Below are 22,973 nucleotides of genomic sequence, written 5' to 3'. Positions count from 1 at the left end.
CTAGTCATTCTGAGACTAGGCTTTTGTGAGAAGAGGGAAAGGCAAACAAATCACATTCAGGAGAATAACTTTAAAAACTGTTACACAATTGTGAAAAAGAAAGCAAGCAGAGTTAACGGTATTTCCTTCTCATTTGACAACACAAACAAGCTTAAACCCAAGCTTCTTTGCTGAACAGTAAAGGAATCTAAATCAAATATGTTCACAAGGAATCACTCCTTTTAGGCTAACTACGCAACTACTAAACCTGTTTTAAAGGTGGCTATTACAGCAAAGCAGCATGAAATCACAAGCCAAATCATCTACAAACTTGATCTGGTAGTCCTATGGTGAATCCAGAAAAATGCAAAAACATCCTTGGGTACACAGACAGCGGTGACAGATGCCGTGCCACTTGATGCATATGCTACTCAGCTGGGATGCACAACTGGATGATCTTGGGACTCCCGAAGCACAGTACCTGACTAGAGCGTTCTTGAAGCGGTGCCTCTATAAAGAAGAAGTACTGTGGGCTCTAATTAGCACAGTGCACTGAATACTACAACAATCTGAATTGTAATGTGGAAGCAGAAAGATACTGTCTGTAAGGGAGAACTGTAAATAAAGCCTGCCGTGTGTGCTGGTTTGACTTCTTCATATAACACATTAACAGGTTAAGAACGAGGACAGAGAAAATAGACTAGATATATTCACTTCAGAGAAAAGGTGACTAAAGGGGGGTACAGGATACGCCAGACAAATATCCTGAATAGCATGGAGGAGGAAAACCACCAAACAACTAAACAAAAACCACTGGAGAACAATTATTTTCTACTACTAGCAATACAAGGGGCTTTACATGAAATCACCAGAATGTGAGTTTGAAGGAAACAAACAAAATCCTTTTTCATGCCACATGTGAAACTGCTGAAAGCTATGAAACGTTTTGTCAGAAGATGCCGTGGAGGCCAAGACACCTTCCCAGCTCCCTCTGGCTCAAAGGCAGCGGCACCAGTGCAAAACAGGAGGCCCACAAAGCACAGCACGCAGGTTCGACGCCGGCCGACAAAGGAAGCCATGGCAGGCTGAAGGGACCGGGATTGGGGAGGGACGCTGCTGCAGGGCACCCTCCCAGGCCCCCACCTCATGGCTCTGAGATTCCTGATCTGCAGATGGTGTCTCTGCCCTTCAAAACACTTTATGAGCACGTGCCCCAACTTTGTAAACCGGTGGACATTACTAGTATTTACCACATCCCAGCAAGGAGTGCCACAGTTTAACTATGTTTTACAAACTAACTCTTTTTCTTGTTTGTTTTCAACCTGCTCTCTGATGTTACATTCGATGTTCTTGGGTCTTACATTGCTTCTGTTTCACCTTCTTCTGCCACTTGTGCTTCCCAGACTTTTAGCACATCTTCCCTCAGTTATCCACGACACTAGGGCCAGACGGACGCTTCCTAGTCTACTCAGCCAGTCCTGCTACAGCGGCCATTCGATACCTTTTGTGATCTTTGTTTTCATCGTTGTAACTTCTTTACTTCTCCTATACCTTTTTAAGATGGAGGAGGAAAGCAAGACTGTTAACCAGGCTGCACTCAGTGTTCAAGATGCAAAAGCACCGTGAACTTATACAAAGCATACATTATTCCCCATTCCCTTCCGAAGGCAAAGCAATGAATGGAAGAAGATTCCATCAGGAGCGGTGAAGAGGCTGGGAGGCAGCCCGGCCAGGCTCAGACACCCTCGGGGTGAGCACAGCGGGGAAGGAAACCCCCCATACCTCCCCTGCCCCAACATTTAACATAGGCATCTGCTACTGACAGCCCCCAAGACACCAGGTTAAACACAATTTTTGCTCAGTCCAGGGTGGCTGATCTTATGTAGATATGCAGAGTTTCTGTAAGAAGCTTGTGAACATTCATACCGAAAAACCCGTTACCAGCCTAAAGTTCACACTGTGTAAAAATGCGGTAAAATGAATGGAGTTTAAAAAAAAAATAAAAATCCAAGATTCCTGACTCCAAACACAGTTTTGCACTGTCTATAAATTTCACTGTGGGGAAAAAAATGCCTATCAGAGAAGCGTTTAGCACTTTGCCTTCACAATAAGAGCGCACCCAAGTCACGCTTCTCTTCCACTTCAAGGAAAACAATCGCCAGTTGCCGAGAAGCACCCAGGCGGCACGGGGCAAGGAGCGGGATCAGCCCCGGGCTCCCCACCAGCCCTGCACCCACAGCGACGGCTCGGCCTCCCAGCCCTGCGTCGGATCAGCCCTGGGCTCCCCACCAGCCCTGCACCCAGAGGCGATGGCTCGGCCTCCCAGCCCTTCGTCGGATCAGCCCCGGGCTCCCCACCAGCCCTGCACCCAAAGGCAACGGCTCGGCCTCCCAGCCCTGCGTTGGATCAGCCCCGGGCTCCCCACCAGCCCTGCACCCAAAGGCAACGGCTCGGCCTCCCAGCCCTGCGTTGGATCAGCCCCAGGCTCCCCACCAGCCCTGCACCCACAGCGACGGCTCGGCCTCCCAGCCCTGCGTCGGATCAGCCCCGGGCTCCCCACCAGCCCTGCACCCAGAGGCGACGGCTCGGCCTCCCAGGCCTGCGTCGGCGCTTCTGAGGGCTTCCTCCTCGTTTGAGCATGCCGCAGGAGGAACTGCATCACACATCAGCGGCCGCAGCAGCAAAGCGCAGGGCTGAACCAATTAGCGTGGGTCTGCCCAGCGCTGATAAACCCTAACCTCATGTCAGGGTCGCTTTTACAAGTCTAGATTAACCGTGGGGAAAACGACAACAACAATTAAACCATTCAACGTTTGGGGGTTTTTTTGTTTGGTTTTTTTTGTTTTGTTTTTTTTTTTTTTAAGCCCTTTATGTGAACTGATACACACACACGTGCACGTCCTGGTAACAGAGGAGCATTTACTGTTTACTCCCAGCAATATAAGCAGCGCTGCTGGGAAAATCATTATTTTCTACTGACATTCAGTTTATGTTTAAGTTTATTAACACACACATTTCAAGCATAATGATAAACTATGATTTTAAGAGATTCCTACTACCAAAAAAAAAAAAAAAACCTACACTTTGGGTTAATTTTACCATTTGTTTTCACTGTAATTAACAAGACATAATTATGCTCTCATCTAAAAATTAACAACCGCAGAATGAGCAAAACAAAAACCATGCCTTTTTCAAATGGGATGCTTTACAATGAGCTGGACAAGAAACTGCTTTTTTGTTCTCCAAGACACAGATTTCAGAGTTTTCTATTCTCCACCAGTTTCCCAAATTCCTGAAAGACATGGTTCCCAGGAGTTTTTGAGGTTGTTACTTAATAAGCTCGTTTTCCAACCTCCTCTGTTAGCACTGTTCCACGTTCTACAAGACCTGCACCAAGCCAAAGAGGACAGGCAGAGAATGAGCGTACGTGGGAGCAGCACCTAGCTGGGACAGGGGGCTTGGCGACGTCCCTGGCTTCAAACAGGCGAGAGGCTCAGGGCTGGTGCCCCGAGGAGCACTGGCTCTGGGGTGGTTTACCCCATCCCGCTCCCGTTCGGCACGAAAATCCCCTTCCCTACATCAGAAGCGTCCTCATTTTGACCGGAGCCTCCATGAAGATTTTGGGGTCTGGACACTCCCAAGAAACCACTGCCATTAAATTTCTGGCCAGGCTTAATTTACTGAATCATTTGCCAGGTGGCTACTCTGTCTTCCCCTACTTTGTAGCACAAACACCAGCAACCATTAAAATAATTTAAAAAGCCTTAACAGAGGACCGAACCAAGAGTCTTCCTCAGTCTTGACAACAGAACCATTAGGTCCCAGAGCAATTCAGGCTTTCCTCAGCATTCACTTTTACGTAAGATTTAACCTTTATTTTCCCTTTCCATTCTGACAGCAACCTTTCTACCCCCAAGTGTTAATGCAGGGAAATAATTATTTAGGCTCTGAGAAAGAGCTGATTATTGATGTAAAATGTTCTGAAGATCAGCTTCTCTTTACTGCTTTGAAGATATAAGTTACTGTACTTGAAAACATCCAAATGTTAGCAGACACCAAAATTAGCACTAAATTGTGTTAATTATTTAATACTGTCTACGCAAAGAACAACTTTCTTCAAACAAATAATACAGCTGAAAAACTGTTTTATATAGAAAACACCTGGAATCTCAGGTGGTAGTTTCCGTTATTTACCAAGGAATTCTTAAAAGAATGCGGAACAGGAATTTTATAATCCTCAGTTAAGCACTCCACTGACAACTTTATCACTTTTTTTGTCAGCAATTTTAAGTCACTTTTTTTTTTTTTTAAAGTGAAAACAAAAGAAAACTTTTAAGTAGTGACAAAAAAACCTTTTCCTGTTTAACTATTCAAGTGTCAAATAGCCAACCAGTTGTTCTGGTGCCAAAAAGGCTGCCAGGGGTCCAGGTAGCCACACAATCAGGAAAGAAGTTACACTTTGTATTCTGGAGAAAACAATATACACACAAAAAAGGCAACCGTAGACACCTTTTGAAGCTAGCCTTCTCTTTCAAAACCTAACACAAATGCACTGAAATCAATGAGGCAAAGAAACTAAATGTACTCGCCCATACCTGCATTAGCTGAGAACAGAAAAATTCAGGTCTCCAAAATTAAGCTACTGGGAATACAAACAAGAAAAAACCAAAATCTACTGATAAACAGTGGAACACCTGTAAAGCAGCAATCATTTTTAAAACAATTCTTTATCACAGACAGGGCTTCTTGAACCATGTACATCGTACAGTAACATTTGCAGCTGCAAACTTCAAAACTACGTGGTTTATGCAAATCATGCAAACAACTATTTTAGAAACAGAAATTTGAGAGACACATTCACGAAATGAGACCTTGCACCCATGTAATTTAGATTTCATCTCGCAGTGCAACCAAGTCGATGAAGGGTGAAGGGATGATGCTTCGGATGGAGTTTATTTTATGTGCTGGGGCTCTTGCATATTTCAGCGCTCTCATTAATGCCCTCACGTGTCACCACCCAAATTAGTTTTTCCCTGAAAAGGGAGACAAAACAAGTTGGTCAAAATTCTTCTCCTTTTTCTTTGGGAAGCCAGTCACCTCACATGTGGCAGCGGTTATAATTAGCACATTTTTGAGCAAAAATATATTCTGAAGAGGAAGTTGTACTTCACTGCTCACATGTTTGTTGTGTATTTACTTTCTTATTTATTACATATTACATTTTCTTTTTTGTTTCATGAGCCAAATCCTCAGACAGTATTTCAATAGCTTTCTGGTCAACTATTCTAAGAGCATAAAGGCAACAAAACAGACTTGAAAATGTGTTTTAGAACAGCTGACTACTGCACGTCACCCAGTGAATTACATCTTTCTTATGCTCTGCAAAACACCCCAATTCCAAAAATACCCTCCCAATCTCAATACTCTATTCTTTCTGGCAAATCTTCCCAACTACTTCTATTTTTGCTCCATCGCTAGCACCACTCATCTGAAGCAAATTTTGAGGACTTCCAAAAATTAATTACTGCCTTCCTGCTTTGCCTCTGGCTAGAAGCTGGTATAAACATCATCACCGAATTAAGATGCATCTCAAATTCTTTATTCTATTGATGATGAATGATTCTCCCAATGTCTCAGGAAAACTGTAAGTCCCTTAAGTTTTCTCCCCACCCTCTATTTTTCTCTCTAATAATGTAGCATTTGCGGCCTGTGTCACCAACTGCTAAAAACTCACAGAAACCCTCACCGCTCACACTTCTGTTCCTCTAGCTGGTCCATTTACATTTCCTGCTATAACTTTTATCCCACAAACGCTCTCAGGGTTTTGAGTATACCCTTGGAGAATGCAAAAGCAGAATTTTTGTCAGTCCTCCCCACTACTGGATCCTCATCTCATTTCCTCTCTTCCTGCTGGACTACTTTTCCATGACTTTAAAACTGCTAACAGTTTTCCTTGGAGGGGGGCAAGCATGAGACAGTGCATGGCAGTGGATCACAGGGGGAGGAGAGAGAAATAAATCCAAACACAGAGGTACACCACAAACTGTCTAGTATGTAATTCCTGGCACTTCCTCAGCTCCAGACCTTTTTCACAAAAAAAAACCAAAACAAAAAAGCAAACAAACAAACAAACAAAAAAAAAACCAAAAAAAACAAAACCAACAAACAAAAATCAATTAAGAATCCATAAGGATGTTTCTCCTTTCAGAAGCAGAGGGGACGCAATTTAAGAGATCTTGCTTAAGACATAAAAGTATGTAAAAAAAGTATCTGCAACTAGTGAGCATTATTTGAAGGTTTCTCATCTAGAAGTCTAATGCTTTTTTAATACCTCGAACTGACAGAATTGAAGCAGAAAGCTCCAATTTAAATGTCATTACAGTCAGGTCTGACCCAAACCTGAAACGAGCTCCAGATGCTCCAGGTCAAAGTCAGAATAAGACCAGGATTTCAGAATTACTAGAGACTGTCATAATTTAACTGCAACTGTTACCCATACAGGAATACCCTTCCCTTTCTGAAAGGGGGAACATTCTTTCAGAAAAAAAAGAAGAGCCATGCCATGCCCTTGCAATGAAGAATAAGAAGAGATATAGAAGACAACAAGAACGACGACAAAATAGACTGGGGCTGAGAAGAGAACGGTTATTTTGCTGGAGGTTACCAGGGAGGAGAAGCTGCACTCTGGGACACAGCACCCAGACCAGCAAAAAAAACAAACGAACCCTTTGATACAATATTCAGTTATTGCACCTACAAAAAGCAGGTGCCCACAAGTAAGTGGCAACGTGTTGTGTTTATCAGGGTGGTAATACAACACGGCTGTACTTTTCCCAGCTAAGCCACACAAAAGGGGAGTTAGCTGTGCACACGTAACAGGAGAGTCTTTACCTGTTTAAGCTTGTTCACAAACCCCACCAGATACAATACACTGTCTAGATTTTCACCTAGCAGATATACTTCCCCCCCCATTACATCCCATATTAAAATAAAGAAATAAACATACACGTTTTGATTTGCTCTAATTCATATGGCCAAATTCAGGTATTTTAATGTCCCTGTGGATGTTTTACTATCGATGCATGTTCAGCACACTGTTTAAGATCAAAGAAGCCCCACAAGACCAAAAGGAGACAGACACAGACAAGGGATGGATGTCTTTCTCACTTTGGCTTAGACAGTCTGCGTAAACAAGAGACTTCACTAAACATCCAGATGATAATCTGTGGGATGCTAGAGATCTCTGGGATTTTATTCTTCTATCAAGCTGTAGGCTCTCCGCATACTCCCCTTCTCAAGGCAAGGCCCTGGGACTTAACCCACACGCAGCTGTACGGCAGCAGAGAGGACGTCCATCGCAAGGACAGGCTGCACGCACAGGGGAAATATCACACCCACTCCTGCTGGCTTGCACAATCCAAGATAAAAAAACGTGTTCCTTCATTGTAAAAAACACTGCAAACGCCACTCTCCCCTTCTTTGAAAATTTAAGTATTTGCCTCAAAGTGTTGACGCAGAATAAATGACCCCAGAACAAAGAGAAACACCTTTCAATGTATCTTACAGGCACCTGGTTTTAGCTTTTGCTATTGCTTCTGCCATCATACCTGCCTAACAGATGCAGTGTTTGCAGCCACATTTGTTTTTAAAGTTTCTGGGTGGGAAGGGGAGTATTTTCATTATTTTCTGTAAATGCTATTAGCAACCAACTCCACAAATTTCACAAGCAAACAGAAAGGCTATAAATGTAAGAATTTCAATGCCAACAGTGTTTATTCCCTGTCACTTCATACAATCCATCATTCTTGAAGTCCGAGCACCCTTCCAATCCCTGCAACCTTCCTTCTCAGGCACAGCGATTCTGAACTCGCCCTGCCGAGCTGTACAGGGAACATCCACTTGAATGTTGAGCTCCAGCTACCGGGGAAAAGGAAAGGTTATTCCAGATCCACCACCAAACGCACCCCTCACCCATCTGCACGCATGCAAACTAAACCCGAAGGCGCTGGTGTCCAAAGCACTCCGGCAGAATTATGGCATCCCTAAGTGACAAACTCCTGTTACATGACAGCATTGCCTGTGCTGCATTAATTGCATGTTACAATTACTGTTCTAGGGATAGTTTTAAACCTTATTTTCCCATTTAATTTTTTTAATGTATAAATATGGAATATTTTTAAGAGGAATGGCATTTTGAGCATAAAAAAGCCTGCTGGACACGCACAGTTTCCATGTGATTTCTGTTATCAATTTTAAGTAGTACGCAAATAGGCAAAAGATTGGATCAAAGATAGAGCTTTCTCACTTTCTGTTCCACAAGTGAGGAATAAAATCAGAAACAAGAGTGTTGGTATTATTTACAGTATTTAGTAGTATTTTGCTATTACTGATACTATTATTGTAATAGTCAATTTACATGAATATTTTATCTGGGATCAAAGAAACAACCCCTACACTTTAATTCATACGCTGGTGTACTTGGCTTGGCCAGATCTCAGACCGAGATCTATCCAGCAGCAATCCAAGTGCCAGCAATACAGTTTCTCAACACCCAACATCAGAATCTCTGCTTATGCAGGTTCATAACCCTCGTGAAACAGGAAAGAAAAACAGTAGACAAAAAGCATGAGTTCTAGGTCATTAAGGATTTTCAAGACTGGATTGCATTTTTGAGTTTTGTTTAGAAATACAGAGAGGATCAGTGGAAACCACAGCACGTACACGATGTACACAGAAAAGCTGGTGTTGCCGGTGGTGCATACCACTACCTGCACTGGTGCTTTTTAAACTTTTTACAATGGTAACACGCATTTCAATACAGCTCCAACAACTTAACTCTAACCCTTACATTTGATTACTGTTGCTTGAAAAACACATCCGAAAGAACCGGTGGAAAGAAGGTATTTCTCACCACTACAAGTGGCATAGCTACAGCAATTTGTACTTTCTCCTAAATCTTACAACACAGCAAGTGGTTAAACAATCTGGGTAGGCCATAAAGCAAATTATTCAGGTATGTCCAGGTACTCAACTACCATTAAAATATCATCTTAAAATAGCTTTTTGCTGCTGCTGAATATCACAGGGACAGTCCAAAATCCAGTAGGCAGCTGCATACATTCAACCACGACACGACTCAGATGTTACAGATCTCAGTGAGTGAATTTACATGGGAGAGAAATACGGTGGGTTGAGGAAAGCGTTCCAGCTCCCAGAAATGCCCACCTCAATATAACCAAGTATACAGCTATCTTTTGAATATAAGCTGAACTTCTGAAGTTAACATATACCACTAGAAATTCTGTCTTACCCATCTGCGCGCTGGCACCGCTCCTTGCCTGGCAGGCAGTTAACATACCATCTTCTCAGTGGCGGTGGGGGAAAAGGAGCAGATACCCCTCCAGCCTCTCCTCTGCTCGGGTCCAAAGAGCATCTAGACAAGGCTGCAACCAAGAACAAGGCGCTCTTCTCAGCTGCCCACTTCTCCAGGTGCTCTTCTGAACTGGACCAGTAGGCAGGGCAAAATTATTCTTTTGGAAGTAGTGGCCTGTTTTCAAAGCTTGTTCTCCCACAGCACCCCTTCCTCTACCTTTGGTGCACCCTCACCTAGGAAACACAGGGGCATAAAGGAGGCTTCTGCCATCCCCGCGGCAAGTCACCCAGCTGGGAGACTGCTCCCGAGGAAAGAGCGCTGCCAGCCACAGGCCGGTGGCCAGGTTAACTGGCCTGGCACACCATGCGGCTACGGGGGTGCGATGCAGCCCCACTGGAGAAGTTACCAAATTAACAACCCCTCCTCAAATTTCTGAGCATGATGTAGAAATCAAAAGTGCAACAATACCACCAAGAATGGCTTTGTAACACCAAGAGTTTAATTAGCATTTCATAGCATGCAACTGTCCGTATTTAGGATAGAAATGACCCACAAATTACTCAACAATTCCACTTACTTAAAAAAAAAGTCTTACTTCAGAGAACACAAATATCTCTCTATTTACAAAGTTGTATCCTGCCAAAATTTCAAATACTTTTGCTGTACGCCTATCCTTTGATTTAATAAAGCATGCACCTGAGGCGGTTAATGTGCATTTCAAGGTATATTAAAAATGAGATATCAAAAATTAACATTAGCCCAGTTAATCTATGCTAATATTTTGCTCCAGCTACATTAACTAGACCCTATCTAGCATTAAGCTGATCGGTACTAAGCCCGTTTTATATTCTTAAGTCTAACCTGTGAACATGATGCTAATAGCAATAGGTATACTTTAAGTTGAATTTAAAATGACCGAAATTTCACACATCTTCTCCTGTAAACTTTCCAGACTAGGAAGCAGGTTAACTCTAAAATTTCTTTCAACAGACCTGCTAAAAACCTGTATGATCCAACCACATTCCAGAAACCAGTGGCTCCTGTTTAAATTAGGACCATTACACTGGCCAGAGAGCTTGGCTGACAGAAGAGCTGCCGTAAGCACCAACCGAATGCGACCTGGAAATTTTTATCACTGTGCTGAAAATATCAGAAGGAAAACTAATTTGGACAGGAGGTTAAAACCCCCACAAATACATTTAGATTATGATTTGAGGTAACTGAGATTCTAATAGGTACTTAAATCAGAAAATAGTAACCCACTTAGTACAGGTGAGAAAGATGAAGATCCTTGAGATGTATCTTCAAGTTGGAAAATGCAAGAGACTATTTTTAGCTACAAGGAATACCCTTGCACAAAAGAAAAAAAAAAAAAGTAACAGAAGTGAAGACATTCAGAAGCAGACCTGGAATGGGAACAATTTCATCCCCAGAAGGGGTTTGCATCTGAACAACATTCAATTTTTATAACGGTAAAACCACGCGTCTGCACTAAGAGCTCTGTAAGCTTGCACTTGATACTCACCCTTGGACCTTTGCTACAGCCCTGTCCCCCAATGCGTTTCTTGGGGGAGACAGGCCCAGGTGCCAAATAAAGGGTCTTGGGAAAGTTTAAAAAAAAAAAAAAGTTATAGAAGTTATTAATGGCTTAAGAGTTTTCTCTCCCTCCTGCCTGCTCAGTCAAGCTGACCCACTTGTTTGTGGGGCCAAACAACAAAGCAGACCAGTGAACTGAGCTAGGTTAAAAATAAACCCAAAATCAGGAAGTTACTTTAAATTCAGATCTCTTCATTCATCTCGTTTACCATGTGCTCCCACACACTTGTGTCAGTGCAAGCGAGGAGGCAAAAGGGAGGTGCAGAGGTCAAAAAAAACTGCTCTAGAAGATACCTCTTCTCCGTAGCAGCGTTAAGAGCGAACTAGACACAAACTCTTCTCCTGGCTCCCAGTAGCATATAAAAGTCATCTGATACAATGAAGTCTGGTGCCCAGACCAAAATCCAGGACCTTCCCTGCAGCTTGTGCTCAGTTTTGGGTTAGACTCCTCTTTCTTGCAGGCGCTATTCTCAGCTGGCCTGCTGCACAGCACAGCCACCTGACACCGCACCAGCTAAGAGACACTCCTTGGATGTGGGAGATGTTTGATGCCTCTGAATCCAGAGAGGTCTAGCACGCACACCTGCTAACTGCGAGTGGGCTTCCACTATACCCATTTAAGCAAAAGCTAGGTAACAATAATAATACTCTCTAATAAAATGGGCCTTGAAGACGTGCTCTGCGTTGGGTTCAGTGCTACTAGTATAACTTTACTAGCAAAAGCACGTGTTCACACATTGGGACACATAAGGCACTAGGAAGGCTCCCACGGCTCATGTTCAGACCTTGACCATGCTGTACTTCAAGCAACCAAGAACTTTTCTTGGATTTGACTTCACTTTTGCTCTTCAAAAGTGCCACAAAGTATCTAAATTTTGATTCATCTTCATTCTTAGTTTGCAATATGGATTTATACAAATGCTTCTGGCACATGCGGAATTTGTACGACAACAGACAAGCATACTGAAGAGAACCACTTGAGGCACGGTCCTCACTGCATTAATGTTAACACCTCTCAGTTGATTACATCGAAGGCTGCTGAAAGGTCTTAAAGAATTAGTTAGAATGTTTTCTTAATCCAGCAAGAGAGGTCAGTGACCAATAAAGCTGAAGTGTTTTTATCCCAAGTTTAAAAGTCTGAAGACAGATGCTGCGGTTCCACACACATTTCTCCCCTGGCGATGCCAACGCGCCCAGTCCCCAGGCTCATTGACACCTCCACACCCTGCTCTCCGCCAGAGCCCGCTCAGCTTTGTTCAGCTGCAGGGACGGGACAACCCACCCATTTCACTACAGATCTCCAGCAAAGCAGAGGGGACAGAACAAAGCCACGGCTGAACAGGGTTGCTTATGAACGGGCAATGAACACAGGTGAAACAAGACCCCTTTTTGTGCCACTTTAATTATTTTTCCCCTTAATCTGTGCTATTATCAAGATCAAGAGAGGGTTTCCCCAGCAGAGCTCCACTGGTAAGCAAAGGAGCTGCACAGCATCCTTTCCAGGAAGGATCCTATCCCACCCACGCCAACCCTCTCCTACTTTGGATGATACACTTCAGGGCACAGATTGTAAGCTGAAGCATGAGCCCAATGAACAAAACAGGTTAAAAAAACCAAGACATATCTGCTGAGAGCAAGAAAATATCTTAAAATCAATTCGGAACTGAAGCAAAACATTTGAAGAAACAATTATTATCAAATCCTGTGGTTAAACTTTTAGAATAAACTACTCTAAAAAATTATTAGTAATCTGGCAGATTTTAGTTTGATTTTACTGCTGCTTATTTTTAATTCCTCAACTGTAAGGACACTTTAAGAAGGGAAAAAAAAAAAAAAAAAACAAAAACAAACCAAAACTTACAGTTACTGCCTTCATGGCATAACAGAAATATTGCAAAGTGTTATGCTAGTTTTTAAGGGGACTGGTTTTTTGGTGCAGGGTTGAAGTCCAAGAAGTATCTGAAACAGTCAGACTGAAACAGAGGAGATAAAAACCACACAGGAAGAATAAGAGGGAAAGGAAAGCAGAAGAAAATTGTGAAACACCACTACTGCAATTGCTATTAGCAAGGAGGGTTTTGCATGTGGCTTGTGACCCACTGTTTAATTCATATAATTTACAGACACGTTTGAGTTCTGTGTTCAAACTTCTAATAGTATCTACTGTTCTCCAGAAATTAGGTTCAGCCCTCGATATTATTAAGCAACTAACACTTAACCAGGTGAAAAATTCTTCAGAAGAGGTCAGTTCCTTGCTACTCCCAATGAAGAAGGAAATCTAACTATCCTTAGCCTGATTTAATGAACAATAAGAGGGTTCACACAGCCTCTGCTTAAGCAGATTTCCTTTAAAAAAAAGTACATCTCACATTGTCTTAGGACTTGAAGCCTGTAAACCCATGCACCAGCATCTGAGTGTCTAGTCAGCTCTAACATCAGTAACAGAAGCAAACCAACCATTTATCTAAGTGGCATACTTAAGACATGCTGTGAAGGCAAACTTGTGTCTAAAAATTGTTACCTGATTATAGTTACCAGAAATATTCTGATGATATGTAACTGAGACGTATTTCACAACAACCGAACAACAACAGCAAAGAGTCGGCCGCATCAGGAGAGCTGCCTGGCTTTACACGCAGGAAGGGAGAACGCAAGTCCTTCCCCACCTCCAAATGAAGCTATCTCTGTTCTTGAAAAAAAACCCAAAGATGATGCAGAAACCACCATGCCCCAGTACTAGGATTGCCAACTCCGCCTTGGCTGCCTAAAACAAAATGTATTTGGGGGGGGGGGGGGGGGGGGGGGCGGGAATTAAAAACAAAAAAAACCCTGATGACTGCCCCAACACTTTTTAATCTCTTCATTCTTTTCCAGTAATCAGAGACTATCAAGACAAAAAAAATGAAACAGGTTACCATCCAAAAACTGTATAGTGCTAAAGTGCAATTCAACACAGACACTCCGCTAGTCATACAGGGGCTGGGGCGGGCTAGTAGGACCAGATCGGTAATGGTCCCTGTCACAGCTGATGGATAAAATGGCGATGCATGAAAATACAGACCCCAGGAGCAGGGTGGCCAACCTTTCTGATCTTAAGACCTGCAAACCAGAATGTTCATATCACTACAAGCCACAACCCCCCGCCGCTGCCGCCACCACCACGTCCAGAGCAGCAAAACTGCAGAACACGTGCAAGTGTAAAATGCCTACCCAAAAGTCCTCACCCTCTACCAAGAGATAAGGGCTGAACCGCACAGGTGAGCAACACGAGGGGGTGGCACGCCTGCCCCAGCACCCGTGCAGGGCGGCTTCAGATTTCCCCCCAGCCTGCAGAGCATCCCCGAGCTGCTGCTGGGTCCCGAGGGACCGCGTGCTTTCATGGCTCAGAAGCAAATTTTACAGCAAAAATTTCCTATCTAGTCACAGAATAACATGTTGATCTTATACTGGGAAGTCAGTTTCTTTTCTTAAAAATATAATTTTCCTTCTCTTTACATGTATCAACTCGTTCACTAACACATGTACTACAGATTTAAAGTCTGTACATTTTTAATTCACAAATTAGCCATTCTATGAAACAAATTTACACCACTGATCCCTGATCTATTTAACAGTAAGAATATTAAGCCACTAACGTGGATTTGGAATTCAAAACCTTAGCCAAGTTTTAATAGGCATTTGCACCCTCATACTTTTATCAAAACCTCCATCTAAGTTCTGCTGGACAATAACAGTGATGTTAGAAAATAACTCTCTGAAACACAGGGGAAGAAAAATCTCTGTTGTGGAAACACACAAGCATTCTGTTTTTTAAACACAGCTCAAAAGAAATTCATCCAATTGTTGTATTGGTATAACACCACATTTAGAGCCCTAAACCAAAATTTTCCTTAGATCTTTAAAAAACACATGCACAGCTGGAGATGCCCTATTTTTTTCAGAACATCCTTACAGTTGCACCTTGTGAAATCACCAGATGATCAAGCTTAGAGCTATGGTGAACACCAATGATACTCCTACACATCCTTTCCTATTTACACTAGGAAAAGGGAAATTATGAAAAATGACCTTAGGAATTTTCACAGATTTCTGCATTTAAAGCAAGTTTTACTGGAGTGCATTCAATGCCTTAACATACAAAACAAAGCTCCAAGTTCTCTTTTCCAGCACTTATACGATGTTTCCTATCATAGCCTATCTAGGCTGCAAAACACTGCAGTACTGCTAAAAAAAAAAAAAAAAAATAATCTATTTTGAACTTTCTTCTCGTAGGACATTCCAGCTCACTATCCACGTTGTCTTCCTCTGGCTTGCAATACGCTTTAGAGTGCAAGTCGAGGTGCTGGTTTTGATAAGGAAAACCCCAAGACGTTCAGGAGGCCTGGAAGACTGTCTGTCTTCACATACCAGCATCTACGCAAGAATAAGCCGAGGTACGCGTGTCTTCTCTTCCCCAATTTAAACGGGATGCTCCTGCCACATCTTCTCTGAGCAGCATCACTCTGGAGCTCGCTTTACACCTGCAGTCACGGAGAACTCCAGGTTTGCAGGCACTGAACGTCCAGTTCTCCTAGGATGCTTGATGCCACAAAGCACGATGGTTCCGTTTAGATCTTCACTATTAAATGGGTCAGGAATGACTTATTTCGGTAATGTTTAACACAGCTGCCAAACAGCAATCAAAAACACAAACTGAGATATACTATACTGATTACAGACAGAATTTTAGTTTTATCAAAATTTACCCTTTAGTTTTAATCTCCATATTTTTAAGAGATTTTGCTTAACAAATATGCACATGCTGTTACGTTGAACAATCAAGCTGTGTTATTCTAGATGCATATTAAGTCCAATATAAAACAGTCTTCAAATGTGTTTTTATATTCTGAAGAGAATCCCAAAGATTCCTAGGCACTATGGTAAAAGACTAACACTGTCTTCCCCAAACCGCTAACATTCAGTACAGCTTCAGTATTTTCAAAAATCCATCTACTAATTTCCAGGAGCTTAATTATTTCTAGTTGACAAAACCTCAGCCTTCTAGGGAAACTAGGCAAATACAAGTCAAAATAAAACATTATTGCCAAGCTGACCATTCTTCGTTTTGCTGGCAAGTCATTCAATCCCCATTCAGTGTTTCTAAACTTACAGAGCTTGTTTTACTACAATCAGTAAGCCAAGCTGAAAAAAAAACGGTTTAGCAGAAATATTGAAATGTGTTAAGTCCAAACCTGTAACAATATGCACAGATACATTATGCTACAGCCGTTGCCACTGATTAGGTGCACTTTCACCCTTCTTGCTAGTGTATCAAATTAAAACACTAAAGCCATCGGAGCAAAATACGTTATCTTAAGTGACCAATAAAAAAAGTTTTAGAAAACTACACTGCACATTTAATAACTTGACAAGTAAAATAGCCAGTCTCCAGCCCCCATTCTACTTGCCAAGACACTTTATAATAACTGTTAATCCTATTGCTGGTAATGTCTAACTAGCACATAGCAGATTTTACATAGATTAATATACATATGTATTTAAGGGGGAAAAGCACACTTGCTATGGATTACTAATGCCTTGTATTGCAAGCCACCCGATATTTTACTCCTTCAAAACCAACTTTTTACAGCCACAAGATATAAAGTTAAATTAAAGCAACTGATCTGAGACACCTCAAAGCACAAACTGAAGAAAACAATGCCCTATTTTAAATTTATTACCATTTAAGAAAAATTGGATGCTTCACAAGCTCTAAACCAGTTCATTTTCACCCTTAACCCAAATATCAAATGATGTCATGCAAGATGTACTGGCTAAACTGGTTTAACTGCTACAGGCTGGATGCACTGTTTAGATTTTCTTGTGATAAATTATTCTGCAGCAAGGAAACTGATTCAGTCTCAAACAACTATCTCCATCTGCTATTTAAAGTTTGGGCTTATATTACTTTTACACACACAACTTGCTACTTTACTTAGTATAGCTTCCTAGTAGTGACAGGCAGCAGATTTTACTTCTCTTCTGAATTCAGTCAATAGCATAAAACAACTGGAGTGGAGTAAGGAAGTCTGATATATATAGTTCATCCTGAATAGCGTGCTATCTACACTTCCCTCTGAATTTTACACACATTTTCCACTATTCCACTTCGCCTTCACAGAAAGTTTACTAAACCTGACAACCTATTGAGTACCCAGTTCATGAAGAATGCACAGAAGAAACTCTAGACATAGTTAGCACTCTTCAAAAGTCACCAATGCCGCTTTCTCGATTGCCACGAAGCGGCCATCTGAGAACGATGCAACGCACATCATTTCCCAGGGCCAAGCATGCTCTTTTCAGAGGTACTAAACATTATCGTTACTGGGAATAAGAGGCCAGGCCTGGTTCTTCGCTCTAGGTATAACCTCAGAATTAACTTAATTTTGCTTGTTGTCTGCTGCATCAGCGTTTTTATCTCCCCTCACTTGAGCATCATCTATTTCATGGAAAAATGTCAAGGCTGGAGAGGGGAAGGGGCAGGAAGAACATATAAACAAGCAGAGACCCACAGTCATATGATCAATTTAGTCTGCATATTCTCCTCTCAAACATACAGCCTCACTTTATCACCACTTGGCCAGGAGCAATATAGAAGACAGCGAAGGAGCTCAGGGAAAGAGAGGGATGCAGGCCTTCAGGAGAAAGCCATGGAAGCAGGCAAAAAAAGAAACGAACACCATGTTATGTATGCAAATGATATTAAATTGCCAGGAACTGAGAATACTAATGAGGACAAAATATGAAAGGGAAGTAAGCATTCAGAAGACAGGCAAAAAAAATAAGTTACATACTTGAGACCAGTATCACACAGTGGGTCAGAAATCTAGTAAATTCTGTCAGTAGTGAGCAAAACGGGAATGAGCAACAAGCAACACAAACTTTCAATTGCACAGAAACTGCAGGACAGTCCAATTTTAAACTTTTCACATATATACATGCACAGATATGTCATTTTTTTTTTCTTGTTCTTTGTAAATACGTTGCGTCATTTCACCTGGAATTCAAATCTCAACTTTAAATTGCCCTAACCAGGGAAAAACTGAAAAGGCGGCATTCCCCGAGAGGCTGCAGAGCCGACACGAGGAGCACGCAAGTGTGCGACCTGAACTACCAGTCACCGCGCGTTCATGGACTGCGACACTGTCTCGATAAGCTTGTGCCGGCTACTTCGGAAAAGAAACTTCCATACTGCGAAACACACGTACGTACGTAACTACGGGCAGAGGCTGAACCTACAAAAAAGAAGATTCAAACTATAAACAAGGGAAACCTAGAGTTATTAAGCTGCAAATGAGACTTTCCATGAAAGAACTTTATGAAATACGTAACTGTAGGTTTGTATTAAGCCAAGTTCTTTGAAGTTCAGACACATTTGTGAAAAGACGTTACAGGAAGCATATATAAAGTATCGGGATTTGGATTCAATTACACTTTATAGAGCAACTCACCAGCAACCAAACAGCCGTAATTCTTTGCATGATAAAGCAACCTACATACCCACCTTACAGTACAAAAAAACTATTATTTATTTTTTCCACTACAGTTATTCGGCATACAAATAAACTCTTCAGAATTTCTACAGGATAATTTACTAATCACTACCCCAGAATTGTTAATTTGTCTAAAACTCAGGCACCAACAGCTCACCTGCAGACTCCCACTCTGTTTCGGCCCAAAGGCAGCCACGGCAGCCAGAATCACACGCTTTTATGCGGCAATGGATGAGGAGTGCACACAAAATCCATGACCGGTGACAGAATTTGGCCAGATAACTGCCAGCATCCATGCCACCTCAAGCAGCCCTTCTTGTTCCTTCCCGCCCCAGTGCCAAACCTTCACCACATTCATGCACCACTACATGGGGCTGCAGGGTGAACCAAATTAAAAACCTAAACTACGTTTTAAAATCCCACTTTTTGTTTTTAATTTTGAGCCCTTCATAGTCACAGGGAGGTGCGCTAGCCCAGCCGCTGGGGTGGTACACGGGATGAAAACGAGCAGCAGCAAGCGCTGTGTTTGTCCAACTGTACCCTCAGCCTTCAGCCGAGGGGACGCAACCTCTGCTGACAGTTCTCATAAATTTAAAGTTTCTCTGTCCACGTATCACTACTGCCAAGCCTCAGTAAGGCTAAAGCTGATTACAAACAACATCCACAGGTAACAGAAGACTAACACAAGGAGGTGATTTGTAACACCACAGCATTCTAGCTAGGTATTGCAACTAGGTGAGCCTGCACCACACCTGGCCCTGCTGAGGTACCTGCCCCTCATCAAGGCTGTCATTGCGTCTTCCCTTCGTGATGCAGAGATTAATTTTTCTTTCTAAAGGGAATGTCCTTCTCCCTCCTGAAGTCCCAACAGCCCTGTTTAGTACAACTTTCATTTACACAGAGTGTCCATAAGGTCATCAAGAGTAAATTAGTCATAAGGGAAAGGGAAGGGAGAAAAACAGGGTCATGAGAGCAGACACTCGAAATACCATATCTGATTTAATGCTAAAGAGTTTAATTCCACACTTTTATATTACGTCTGAAATGGTTATTTCACTCATCAAAATTGTTCATCTAGTATGGCTGTACACGGAATAAGCAAACCTCCACATAATTCAAAATCAAGATGTGCAATTTTCCACTGCGCATTCTTCACATACCTCCCAAATCTAACGTGATCACTCGCTGAAGAATGGCATCCGACACCGTTCTGTGCATGTTAAAATTAAGCTAACTACATGTTATTAAATATTTTCCTCACTGCTTAAAAGCATCTCTCAAGAAAGCACAAACACCCATACATTAAGATGATGAACACTGTTTTACACACTAAATTAATATGTACCCATGATGTCAACTTTTATTAAAAGTTAGCAATAATCTGATCTCTGCAATCCTGTAAACCCATTTCTCAAGAAAAACCAAGTATTGCAAAAAAACCTCCAAAAGCTAAACTTTTTTTGTTTTGTTTTTGCATCAATGGACAGTTCTGTAAACGCTCACAAATTAGCAGGTTCATAATATCACCCGGAATCAGCTGTGTGCAGCCTAATAGATCTCAAACAGATTTCCGATATAACGCCGTATTCTCAGCATCGCTATGTTGGTATACGCAGAGACTCTTTCCTCACCCCTCCAATGGAGGTGGCCACCAGTGTAAGATTTCCACAACCATCAAACTGATTTCTGCATGTATTCTGGACTCCTGTATCCCCACTGACAGAGGGGATGCAATCCAGACAAGTTCAGGACACCTCTAAACTGTATTCAGCATTTCGCAGTGTGCCCAGCATGGTAGAGCATCAAGCCCATAAAAATCAAAATAAAAACATTAAATACAGTCCATATTCTAAAGGACTTGAAAAAGATATTGAGAAAAAGCAGATTACTAAAGGCTATCAAACAATCTGCTGGAAAATATACCCCGCAAGATGGTAATATCTGTATGCATACAAACAAATATAAGGTATATTTTAAATCATCTCCTTTTACATATTTGCCACACGGCACACAAACACCAGTTTGGAGATTTTTCTAAAGCAAAACCAAAACTAGTTGCTAGCAAATAAGATGATAGTAAATAAGTTTTAGCTATTATTTTATGAAATAGAGATTTACGTGTAGGAAAGCAAGGCTTTATGTAATGACCTTCTAATCTTGAAATGTAATCTCACAGTCACTGTGACAAACTTCCACTAAAACACCTTTGCTCCTCCTGATTTCAATGGCTCTTATTTAGCTGAAAGGTACATTTGCTAAGTCGATTGTCACGTTTCTGAGCAAAATATCTCGTGTTGGTGAATATTTATGTCACTGTTGATTAAAACGTAACAGAATTGGCATCTTCACAGCCAGGCATTCTAAACGATATTTAGGTAGTTGGTGTTTTTGACCTCCAAGTCAAATACCATCGGTAGGAGCAGCGTGCTGTGGCTGCCCTTCCTTAGGGAACAAAACCCCACCGTGCATTTGCCCAGAATAATTTTACATCCTTGAATTCAGACGGAGGGTGTTGCTCCAAGCGGGGGGAGGGCGTGTAAAAATAACAACACAATGCAAAAAAAAAAAAAATGCTAAAGGCACCGCCGGAGACTACACCGGACGGGAGCGGGGAACAAGCCTGAAAATGTAGTGCCTCCTTTATGAAACCAGCGCAACTGCATGACGGTGCAGGATCCGGGCCGAGGGCTGTGCAGGCGCTACACATGGTCAGCGCAGCCCGCCGACCCCGCGCTAGGCCCGGCCGGCAGCGGTTTCTGTAAATAACCCTCAGAGAAGGGTTAATTAAAAATGGCGAGCAGCGTGGCTGCCTGCATACAATGAGCGGCCGGGCCGAGCCGCCGCGCCGCCCCGCACGGCCCCGGGCAGGGCAGGGCTGAAGCCCACCGCCCGCCCCGCCGGCGGGAGCGGGGGCGGCGGGCCGGGCCGGGCCGGGCCGGGCCGGGCCGGGCCGGGCTAGGCCCCGCTGCCCGCCGCTCACCGCCCGGCAGCCCCGGGGGCCAGGCAGCCCTCGGGACAGCCGCGTCCCCTTCCCCCGCGGAAGGCAAAACCCTCCCCCGACACCACAACTTCTCTGAGACGGAGCCCCGGCCCCCCCCCAGGCCGGACGGGCCCCCCCCGGGGCGCGGCTGCTCGCCCCCGCCGCCCCCCCCCTCCACCCCGGCTCGCCCCCCGACCGCCACCCCCGGCGGGAGGCTCCCGCTCGCCGCCAGGCCGGAGGTCCGGGCTCACGGCCGCACGCCTCGCCCCGGGGGTGCGGGTCCCCTTTTGTAGCAGCGCTTCCCCCGCGCCCTCCCCCTCCCGCGATGCAAATTCCTGCGGAGCCCCCCCCGGGCCGCCTCCCCCGGCCCCGCACCGCTCCGCACCGCCGCAACTTTCCCCGTCGCGTCCCACCCCCCCGCCCCGCTCCCGCCGGAGCGCCGCCGGGCAGCGCTCCCCGGGAGGGGGGACCCCGGCCGGCGGGGCTGGCCGCGGCCGGGCACGGGACGGCGGGCTGCGGGCCGCCCCGGCTCCGAGGGGAGGGCGCGCTCACCGCGGCGGGAGGACGGGCGCTCCCCGAGGGGGACGCGGCGGCGGGGGAGCCCCGGGAGCCGGCGGCGAGGCAGGGGGGCGAAGGGGGGGGGAAACTCTCCTCAGAGTTGAGGGCGCGGGGCCCTGCCCGGCCCCGGCTTTACCTTCCATCTCCATGTCCTCGGGCTCGCTCAGCTGCTGCTCCCCGGGCTTCTGGTGCTGCTGCTGCTGCTGATGGTGGTTCATGTCGGGCTGGGGCTGGGGCTCGGGCTCGGCGGCGGCCTGGGCCTTTCCCGCTGGGGGCTGCAGGCCTGTGTCGGGAGGGGAAGGGGCGGAGGAGCGGCGGGGCCTGGGCAGCGGCCGGGACTGGGCACCCGCCTCGGGGGGCTGCGGCTGGGCTCCGGCGGGCAGGGAGCGGGCAGCCGGCGGAGGCAGCGAGACGCGCACGTATTTGCTCGCTATTCGCCCAATCTCGGCGGCGGCACCCGGTCGGGGGAAAGGGGTGGGGAGGTGGGACCGGCCGGGGGTGGCGGCTTCCCCGGGGGCCGGAGGGGAGGGGACCGGGAGGAGGGGAGGGGGGGACGGGAGACCAGGAGTCAGGGCCCGGCGGCGGCGCCCGGCGCTTCCCCCTCCCCCGGCGAGGTGTCCCCGGCGCTGCGAAGTCGGGGAGGCGCCGCGGGGCCCCTCCTCTGCCCTCCCGCCCCCCCCCAGCGCCCCGGCACAGCCGCTGGCCGACGCCCGGCTCGCTGCTCCCGGCCCGCGGGCCGCCCCCGTTGCCTGTGCCCCGGCGCGCTGCTGCCGCTCCGCCGCCGCCAGCGCTCTCTGTCTCAAAATGGCGGCTGCGGTAAACGCCGTGAAATGTCACATCCGCATGAGGGGCAGCCCAGCCAGCCGGGGAGGGGGAGGCGGCGCCGCGGCCGCCCCGGGAACAGCAGCCGCCGCCGCCGCCACAGGAGGCCGGAGGGGCGGGGCCGGAGGGGCCG

The 22,973-nt window shown here is 45.0% G+C and overlaps 1 protein-coding gene across 2 annotated transcripts in view; it reads right to left on the bottom strand.

Moving 5' to 3' along the window:
- Window positions 1–22,768, bottom strand: part of USP7 (ubiquitin specific peptidase 7) — a 77,327-nt gene extending 54,559 nt beyond the window's left edge. The window contains exon 1 of one of the 2 annotated variants that reach the window (XM_082312776.1): window positions 22,155–22,768. In XM_082312776.1, coding sequence (XP_082168902.1) covers window positions 22,155–22,236 — 82 coding nt within the window. In that variant the 5' untranslated portion in view covers window positions 22,237–22,768. The remainder of the gene's footprint in view (window positions 1–22,154) is intronic. The other variant, XM_082312775.1, reaches the window with a different exon arrangement.
- Between the last annotated feature and the right edge of the window lie 205 nt (window positions 22,769–22,973).

Source organism: Platalea leucorodia (genome assembly GCF_965183815.1).
Source record: "Platalea leucorodia genome assembly, chromosome: 5".
NCBI lineage: Eukaryota > Metazoa > Chordata > Aves > Pelecaniformes > Threskiornithidae > Platalea > Platalea leucorodia.
Note: the sequence above shows the minus strand (reverse complement) of the source record. Positions and strands in the feature narration are given on the sequence as shown.